This window comes from Vigna unguiculata, chromosome 11 (assembly GCF_037176805.1).
Source record: "Vigna unguiculata cultivar grain cowpea cultivar isolate G323 ecotype 2 chromosome 11, ASM3717680v1, whole genome shotgun sequence".
NCBI lineage: Eukaryota > Viridiplantae > Streptophyta > Magnoliopsida > Fabales > Fabaceae > Vigna > Vigna unguiculata.
The window spans coordinates 29409912-29420166 of record NC_140802.1 but is presented as its reverse complement, the minus strand read 5'-3'; the positions used below and the strand labels follow the sequence as shown (position 1 = coordinate 29420166).

General features: G+C 42.1%; 1 protein-coding gene across 1 annotated transcript; it reads right to left on the bottom strand.

Moving 5' to 3' along the window:
- Positions 1–9474: 9474 nt before the first annotated feature.
- On the bottom strand, positions 9475–9879 carry LOC146881716 (uncharacterized). Its single transcript, XM_085669322.1, has one exon. The coding sequence runs from the start codon at positions 9877–9879 to the stop codon at positions 9475–9477; it is 405 nt and encodes a 134-aa protein (XP_085525448.1).
- Positions 9880–10255: the final 376 nt, after the last annotated feature.

Here is a 10255-nt window from a genome sequence, read left to right as displayed (position 1 = left end):
CGCTCGTGGTCCTGCCTATACGAATCTCCACGCTTGTAGTCCTACTCTACGGACCTGCCCGCCCGTAGTCCAACACACATGATTCTCCAGCTACGTACCTCCCCGCACGTAGATTCTCTCAAGTGTGAGCTGAACCATACAAACCTACCTTACCCATATCCTCACATGAGAGTAACTGGATATGAACCTTCCCGCTCATATCATCACGTGTTCCTCACCATCCATGAACGTACCTGCTCATGGCCCAACATCCCTTGATTCATGTTCGCATCAAATTCCTCCAAACAACACACACATACCACAAATCTCGCTTAGGCAAGAAGCTTTAGCTCAAGCTATCAAGCCTGACTCGCTTAAGCTAGGCTCTCTCGCATGAGCGGGCTTGTGACAGTGACAAAATACGAAATCTCGCTTGGGCGAGGCCATTCTCGCTTAGGCGAGGGCACCCTTTGCCTAAAACCAAGTCTCTCACCTAGGCGACGAGTCCTGCAACCACACGCAATCCCTCTCGATTTCTCGCTTAGGCGATTCACTTTCGCCTGAGCTAGATGCCCTGTCGACCAAAACCTGGGCTTCCCGCTTGAGCGAGACGCTCGAGCAGAAACAAGTTCGAGTCTTTAATACCTTCGCCTAGGCGAGCCTTGCTCGCTTGAGCGAAATTATTAGAGTTTCTCACTGTTCACGCACGCAAAACATCAGAACACAATGCCAAACCACAATTTGCCCATTACCCAACAACCCAATTGTCTATTTTTACAAGTCATTCACCAAAACATGTTATAAAGCCCAAATTAGACTCTCAAAACGTGAGATAAGACCATACCCAATCATGCATTGCAGAACCCTTATCTTATTCATACAAAATTTAAGGGGTTAATCAAACAGTGTGCAAAAACCACAAAATTCCAACCTCATCACATAAAGCACGAAAATTCATGGCACACAAGCATCAAATTAAGCAATTTATTCGTGAAATTTAAAATCAAAGCATAGAGCTCCCCTAACCTGAAAATCCTTGCTCCAATTTGATCTTCTAACCTTGGCTTAGTGATACCCAAGAACCCTCCTTTGCTCTCCCAAAACAACTACAGCTTTTCTCTCAATTCCAACTCACTCTTCGCTTATGAATTTCGTCCTCCTCACAAAACTCTAGGTTTTTCAGTCTCAAAACCTTTCCACTGGCCTTATGTTGCCCATTTTATATGTCCTTAATTATGGTAAAAATGGTAAAACGAAAATAATTAAAATTATCCTTAATGATTTGATATTTTGGGTGTTAATGGTCATTTAAGGACCTTTGGTGGCTGCCCTTTCAGGATGTCTAGGGTTTCCCCTCCCCTTTCATATTCTAGTAAAGGTAAAATTTAGCAAAAAGATATTTTTAATTTCGTCCTTAATAAGGTTTGAACCCACCACCACTCAAACACAAAGCAAGTGCACAACCAATTCAACCAATCATGTTTCGTGATAATTCCTATAATTTTAGGATTTCATTATCACTACTCCTATTCAATCATAACCTTAGGATATTGCACAAAATAAAATATCATACAATTGGCATGCATAGGACTCGAACCCAAGTCCTTTCACACAACCAAGTACTCTCAACCACTTGAGCTAGTACTTTTCTACATCACAACAATTAACATTAAATTTCATAAAGGCATCTACTACCCGCATTTATTAATAATTATTTATTTAATTATTTAAATTCTCGAGTCTTTCCTTCCCCCCACCTCAAAAGATTTTCGTCTTCAAAAATTCGACTTACCAGGAAATAAGTGCGGGTAGGATTGCTTCATGCGATCCTCCATCTCGCAGGTCATCTCCTGAGTAGTCTCATCCCAGAGGACATTCATCGTTCGAATCTCCTTTCCTCTAAGCTTCTTCACTTGATAGTCTAGTATTCTAACCGATCCCGTATTCACTGTCCGATCCTCCCTGATTTGGATGTCATCCGATTCCAGCACATATGAGGGATCTGCTACATATTTCCTCAACTTTGAAACGTGAAATACGTTATGCAGGTTCACCAGATGCAGTAGCAAGGCAATGTCATACGCTATCGTGCCTATCCTTCTCAAGATCTGATATGGCCCAACAAACCTCGAAGTTAACTTCCTTGATTTCATAGCCCTTCCAATGTTGGCAATCGGTGTGACTCAGAGGAACACATGATCTCCTGCCTCAAACTCCAAAGGCCTCCTCATCTTATCTGTGTAAGACTTTTGCCTGCTTTGAGTTGCCTTCATTCTCTCCTGAATGGCTTTGACCGTCTCAGAGGTTTGTTGTAAGAACTTTGGACCCAACACCAGCGAGTCACCATCCTGATTCTAACACAGCGGGCTTCTACATCGACGTCCATATAAAGCCTCATATGGTGTCATATCAATACTGGAGTGATAGTTGTTGTTGTACGTGAATTCCACTAATGGAACATCTCACTCCAACTCCCCATATGATCCAGCACACAAGCTCGTAGTAGATCCTCCAATGACTGGATCGTCCGCTCAAACTGCCCATCCGTTTGGGGATGATATGCAGAACTCATCCGCAACTAAGTCCCCAAAGCTATTTGCAAAGACTACCAAAAGCGAGAAGTAAACCTCAGATCTTTGTCAGATACGATGCTTGCCAGCACTCCACGAAATCTAACTACCTCTCTAATGTACAACTCGGCCAGTTTGTCCATTGACATCTTTTGATTAATTGCCAAGAAATGTGCAAACTTAGTCAACTTGTCAACAATTACCCAGATTGTGTCATGCCCTTTAGTAGATCTTGGTAAATGAGTCACGAAGTCCATGGAGATACTATCCCATTTCCACTGTGGAATATCTAGTGGCTGCAACGTACCACCTGGTCTCTGGTGTTCAATCTTTACCTTTTAACACACCAATCATGATGCCACAAAGTCGGCGACAACAATCTTCATTTCGTTCCACCAGAAGGACTATTTCAGATCCTTGTACATCTTAGTCATACCTGGATGTATACTAAGATGGCTTTTGTGACCCTCTTCTAGAATTTGTTTCCTTAACCTCCAATTTCCTGGTACACATACCCGGTCTCGGAAATGCAGGATACCATCTGCTCCCATCCTGTAAGCTTTGCCCTTCTTAGTACCCAACCAACTCACAAACTGTTGTAGCTCAGTATCCTTCTTCTACTCATCTCGGATCATTTCCAAGATGTCACTGGTCAATGTCATCACATTGCACCTGATAGAACCCTCCTCCAGCTGAATACCCAGATTCATATCTCTGAGCTTCTCAATTAATTCCAGCTCTTTAACCATCATTGCTGACACATGCATCCTCTTTCAGCTCAAGGTGTCCACCACTACATTTGCTTTACCTGGATGGTAAACTAGCTCAAAATCATAGTCCTTGAGATACTCCATCTACCGTCGTTGTCTTATATTCAACTCCTTCTTATCAAACAAGTACTTTAGGCTTTTGTGATCGCTGAAAACCTGGAACTAGGAGCCATATAAGTAAGGTCTCCATGTCTTAAGAGCGAACACTACCGCAACCAACTCTAGATCATGGGTGGGGTACTTATTTTCATGAACTTTTAACTGCCTTGAGGCATAGGCTACTAGCCTTTTCTCCTGCATCAACATACACCCTAAACCCTGATAAGACACGTCGCAATACACCTCAAATTTCTTACTTGTGTCGGGTATAGCCAGTACCGAAGATGTTGTCAACCTCTTCTTCATCTACCCAAAACTCTCTTCACACTTCTTTGTCTAGGAGAATGGTTGGTCTTTTTTAGTGAGTTGGGTCAAAGGACTTACCATTTTAGAGAACCCCTCCACAAACCTCCTGTAGTACCCAGCCAATCCCAAGAAACTTCGTACCTCGATTACCGTTCGTGGCATTTCTCACCTTAACACTGTATTAATCTTGCTGGGATCTACCGCAATACCCTGTGAAGAGATCACATGCCCCAAATACTGTACTTCTTCTAGCTTGAACTCGCACTTAGATAGCTTACCATAGAGCTTATGTTCATTGAGTACTGCCAATACAACTCTCAGATGATATGCATGCTCCTCCCTATTCTTGGAGTAGATGAGAATGTCATCTATGAACACCACTACAAACTTGTCCAAATAAGGCCGAAATATCCGATTCATGTAATGCATGAAGACTGTTGGAGCATTAGTCACTCCAATTCACTAGTGCAAAATAAGTATATTAGATCGGTTCTGGAGCGCATATTAGATCGGTTACGCAACCGATCTAATATACACTGATGTAATATGTCAAAGCAACTGATCTAATATCTTTTACTGAAAAGAAAAAAAAAACATTTTCGGAAGTGACCATGTGAAGGGGCAAAGCAGAAGCGAACCACCAAAGACCACCAACAAACCACCACGGACCAACACCAACGAACCACCAAGTGAACCACCAACGAACCACCATGGAGAACACCGCACCCCAACCGCAAACTTGACTAAGAGACTTCAAGAAACACCATGGGGACCAGCGGCACACATTCGGTAAAGCAGCGGCGTCACAAATTTGCTTCATTTGCAAAGGAGATGGAAAAACACCAAGCACCGAAAAAAACCCTAGGCATGAGAAAATGAGGGAAAAAACACTAACTTGTTGCATTGGTTGTTGAAGAGTGGCATGGAAGAGAAGAAGAAGCTTGTTGAAGCACGATGCGATGGTGGTAGGGCATGGCGATGGTGGTCATTGGCGCTTGGAAGAGAAGAAGAAGCAGTGGAGGCGCAAGAGAAAAGACCAAAGCAAGCATGAGAGAGAAGACGAAGTTTGAAAAATGAAAAGGGTTTTCGCAATTTGTAGTGCAAAAAACATATTAGATCGAATGTTTTTTTAACCGATCTAATATATACATATTAGATCGGTTCTTTATATAATCGATCTAATATATACATATTAGATCGGTTCTCCCTATAACCGATTTAAAATACTTTCCATTATTTACAAAATTGCCACCGTGTTTTAAATTAAATCGGTTCCGCTTCAACCGATCTTATATCCTGTTCTAATATCTCCATTTTGCACTAGTGTGGCATTACTACATACTTGTAATGTCCATATCTCAACCTGAATATTGTCTTCTGGACATCTTACAGTTTGACCAAGATCTGATGATATCCAGACCTCAAGTAAATTTTGGAAAACACACCTACTCCTCTCAATTGATCAAGCAAATCATCGATCCTCGGCATTGAGTACTTGTTCCTTATCGTCAACTTATTCAACTGCCGGTAGTCTACACATAACCAAGAACTCCCATCCTTCTTTTTTACCAGTAACACAGGAGCTCCCCATGGCGAGGCACTTGGTTTGATAAACTTCTTTTCCAACAAATCCTCGATCTGCTTTTTTAACTCTGCCAACTCTGTTGGTGCCATTCTGTAAGGAGTTGTCGATACTGGACCTGCTCTAGGGATTAGATCAATAGAGAAATCTATGTCCCTACTTGGTGACAATTCAGGTATTTCGTCGGGAAATATGTTGGCATACTCGTCCACCACGGGTATACGTCTGATTTGTTCTTCTGAGCTCTACTTTTCTCCTTGAGCCACTATCAAGAAACAAGTAGCTCCATCTTCAATCTCTTTCAAGGCTCTGTGAGTGGAGATCAACTAAATTCCCTCTAACTTTGGAAACACCACATTGTGTTGTCCACAATCAATGATTATGTCATTGCTTGACAACCAGTCCATTCCCAAGATTACGTCTAGTCCTTCCAAAGGCAAGCACACAAGGTTCACCTTGAACCTTCGACCCTCCACTTCAATTAAGCATCTAATACAGGCAGAAGTTGTTGAAACATATCCAGATTGTAAGATCCACTAAATTTAAATGATTAAATAAATAATTATTTAATAAATGCGGGTAAGAGAAGCCTTTATGGCATTAAATGCTAACCTTCATGATGTGGAAGAGTACTAGCTCAAGTGGTTGAGAGTACTTTGTTTGTGGGAGAGGACTTGGGTTCGAGTCCTATTTATGCCAATGGTGTGTTATTTAATTTTATTATTTTTTCTGATGACATGTTTGGAGCGTGATGAGCAAGTAGATAGTTTTAGATGTATAAATATTGGCATGAAAAATGACTTGGTTAAGTTGGTTGTGCACTTGAATTTCAATTGTATGGTCATGGGTTCTAACCTTGGCTTGAACAAAATAATTTTCCTTTTTGTAAAAACTTAGCCTAGCATGGAAGTGAAAGGGGCACGAAAACCCTAGAGTACATGGCAACAAAATCGAATTATGAGTAAGAGAAAGGGTTTGGTGAGGCTGTCATTGTGGTTGCAGAAGGGCTGACTTGAGGGAAAGGTAAAGGAGGACATTGGTGATCAAGGGAGACCTTGCAAGAGTCAAGGCTAAGCTAAGGAAATCCAGGTTAGGAGAGTTCCTATTACGTGTTTTTAATTTTTGCTATTGTATAAAGATGTGTTCTGGATCATGGTTGAAATGTAAAACTTTTGAATTCTTGTTTGTTCGGGTTTTCTTGATTTTCCAGAAACCGCCTGGCGGCGCATGAACTGCCGCCAGGCGGCACATGCGTTTTGCACCAAGTTTCTGGGTTTCATTATGAATCGTTGGGCGGCTGAAGAAGACCCGCCAGGCGGCACGAACTGGGTTGTCCAATTTACTCTGTTGTTAATGTTTCTATGGTGTGATGATGCTGGAATGGAATTTCTATTGTGTGTTGAATCATTGGCTTGATGAATCATTATTTAAAATTGTATAGTTGCAAAAATTGCATGAATCTTTGTTTGATTGGGTATGAGAGGCTACACTAGAATGGGTGATGAGATAATATGTATCATATATGCTTATTGGTACTCTGTGGAATATCACGAATGAAATGTAAGATAATATTGAATTGAATAACTTGTTTGTTAATGGCAATGTGTCAAACGCATAAAAGGGTGGTACTTGGGGGAGTTAGGGCTCCCATCGTTGCAGGAAGAATCTGGATTAAATCCAGAATTTTGGGAGTCGCCTGGTGGCTAGTAGCTGCTGCTAGGCAATGCCTCGTTCAGCTAGAAGTGTGAATATTGTATGTATTGTGAGTGATTGTGTGTGCGTGGGATATAACATGAAAATGAAGGAGAAGGTATGATCGAGATATAGGTGTAAGTAAATAATTTGCATGCTGATATGAACCTCCGTTATTAGAAAACTGTAACTATGTGATATATATGCTTTGGTTAAATGATTGCGAAATACTCATGTAAATGATGATGATTGAGTAATAGAAGATTTTATAGTTATGAAAAAGTGGGTTTGAAGTTGTGAAACTGTGAATACTTTGGGAATGAGATTGTGTCTGGAGCATGATTGAATAGATTGCATGAGCAATAATGTCGAAACTGCGCTGACAAGAATTATATGAAATTCTGACTGTAAAATTATAAGACTTGGAGTACATTGAGTGTATGTGGCAGGTTAAGAGTAGAAATTGATGAAGAGTACATGTGCATGATGATAATTGAATTGGTATGATTTAATTATGTAAATGTGAATTGGACATGAGTTATTAGATATGTTGAGTTAGGTTATAGCATTAGGTCTGAAATACTATGATTGGTATGAGAATGATGTATGGGATGTTTGGGGTCTCTTAAGACCTAAGAAAATGCCAAAAAACTAGTAGCATTGCGCTACTAGTATGGCGCTTGGCGGCACGGGGCGAGCTGCCAAGCGGTAAAGTCACAAATCAGAGGTAATATTCACTTTGCGTGCAGGGTGCCTGGCGGCATGGATGGTTCCGCTAGGCAGAATGGTGAAACATAAGGCTTGGAAGGAGGTTGGCGCCTGGCGGCACGAGATGGGTGCGCCAGGCGATGACGGACAACGAGGCGCCTGACGGTAGGGTGGAGTCCGCTAGGCAGTGACGGTGCAGTGATGATTTTGCTAGCGCTCAGCGGTTGGCGGTGTGTGATGCCCGCCAGGCGATCTGGACCTAGATTCCGCCTAGCAGCGTGAGATGCGCGCCATGCGGTTTTGGTTCAGTGATGGTGCGCGAGGAAAGGTTTCTACACCGCTTTATGGGATGTTCATGATGTGATGCTTTGGTTGGGGGCCCAGTTATGAGTGTATCTTGTATTGGGGTAACACGTGACCACTTTAGGTTGTAGCCATATGGTTGAGGAAGTCCAGTGGAGTGTGCGGGTTGTGGCTCGTACGACGAGGTTTCGGATGATTGCCCTCTTCAGTGCATTGCTGATAGAGTTTTGGTAGTCTGGGAACAACTACAAACTTAGGTTTGTTTTAGGGAACTCCACTTGGTGTCACAGTGAGATGTTGTGGCAAAGTTATTCCCACGTGTGGACTATCAGGTGGTGGCATGTAGTCAGAGGGGCGAGTAGACACTCGTGCAGCAAAGATCGATCATTGATCTCACCTAAAGGGTATAAAAATGATAGACGTCTAATGCAAGTACTGGAAATGGAGAAGTAAGAAAAAGGGAGAGGAATACTAACTCGGGTTTTTATGTTGAGAAGTTGTATTTAATAATATATTTGTTTTGTTTTATTTAAATGAGCTCACCCTATCTCTGTGTGTGTGGCGATGATTATGTAACTCGTTAGATGGGAGTAGATGTTGATGCAGGTGAGCAGGCTTAGGCATAGAGACGGAGTGGGGACTTCTTAGGGTTTTCATGGATTTTATTTTATTAGACTATTGATTTATTGTAATAGTTTTATAGTTAATTAGAATTGTAATACGATATTGTCGTGAATTATTCTATCTGTTTGGGCGCGTTGAACTTAAGGTTTTAAAATTTTCCCGCATTTTGGGAATGGTTAATAATAAATGAGGTTGTTTAATTAAATTTTATTTTGTTTTATTTTTAATAAGTAATTTCCGGCTAGGACGTTACACAGATGCTGGCGTAGATACTAGTAATTCGCATCCCAGATCACGAGTCAACAATCCCAGCTTTTTCATACAATCGTGGGATATGAAGGAGTGTGAAGCTTCTGAATCAAACAACAGTAACACACTGTTACCCCATAAAAAACAATAGTCAAGAATAAGATTACCTGACCGGGTGGCCTCTGTATTGGTCATGGAAAATACCCGGCCTACTGTTATCTATCTCTCGGAAGAAGGTGGCTGAGATCGTGAACCAGAGGCGGTCTTCTTATTAGGACACTTATTAGCAAAATGTCCTGGCTGATCACAAGCATAACACTTATGAGTGCTAGCATTACTTCCCCCATTGCCCGTCGATTGAGTACAATCTTTCCTCAGGTGCTCCCCCCCAAGTTATAGCATCGTAGCCTCTGAGAAGCTGATTGGGGTCTACTGTAGGGCTTCTTCTACTGTCTACCCTCAGTGTTGATCTTCTGATGTCGACTGACCCTGTTGGGCCCCATCTTCAGCTGCTCGATGCTTTTGGCCTGCTCAACCAAGACGTGAAACTCTTTGACCCTCCGTGGCACAATGAATCGCTGCAGCTCATGTTTCAGCCCCCCTCGAACTTCCTACAGTGCCATTCCTCAGTAACCGTTTGCGAGTAGAACCTCGCCAAGTACTCGAATCGCTCCACATATGCCTGCACCAACATACTCCCTTGTTGCAGGGTGAGGAACTCAGCTTCGCGCTCATGCTTAGCGTTGTCGGGGAAGTACTTCTCCAAGAACCTCCTCCTGAAGTTAACCCAGTTTACCTCCTCCTCACGGGTCTGCATCTGCTGTTGCATCCCCATCCACCAGTACTCTGCCTCTGTCACCAACAGGAAGGTGGCAAAGGTGATTTTCTGAGCCTTAGAGCACTCTATCACCCTCAAGATCTTCTCATATTCACGCAGCCACGCATTTGCCTCATCCGGGGTGGCTTTGCCAGTAAACTTCGCCGGCTTGTGGCGCATGAATCATCGCCCTTGGCTGTGCTACAATGGGCTGCCTCGCATCTACCATCCTATGATTTGCATTCGCGATCTCATCAGCCCCAGCGTTATTCCTACGCCTCCTATTTGTCATTGCATGTGCACGCCACATTTTTCAGTTGTTAACATTAAACAACTCCAATTATAAAAAGAAATATGCAATTGTTAACAATCAATAACATACACAAGTTCCATAGAGGAAACACGATCAGCTCACTCCCAAACTCCCAAAAATTTGAAAAACATTTGCTCTGATACCAAATGTAACATCCCTAAGGAATATTACTTAATTAAAATAAACAAATATATAAAGTGAAATTCAAAAGTCGTAATTTTATTATTCCCAAAGCGGGAAAAT

Excerpts from the sequence above, each read along its gene's own strand:
- LOC146881716 (XM_085669322.1), bottom strand. The coding sequence starts at position 9,879 with ATGCGCCACAAGCCGGCGAAGTTTACTGGCAAAGCCACCCCGGATGAG.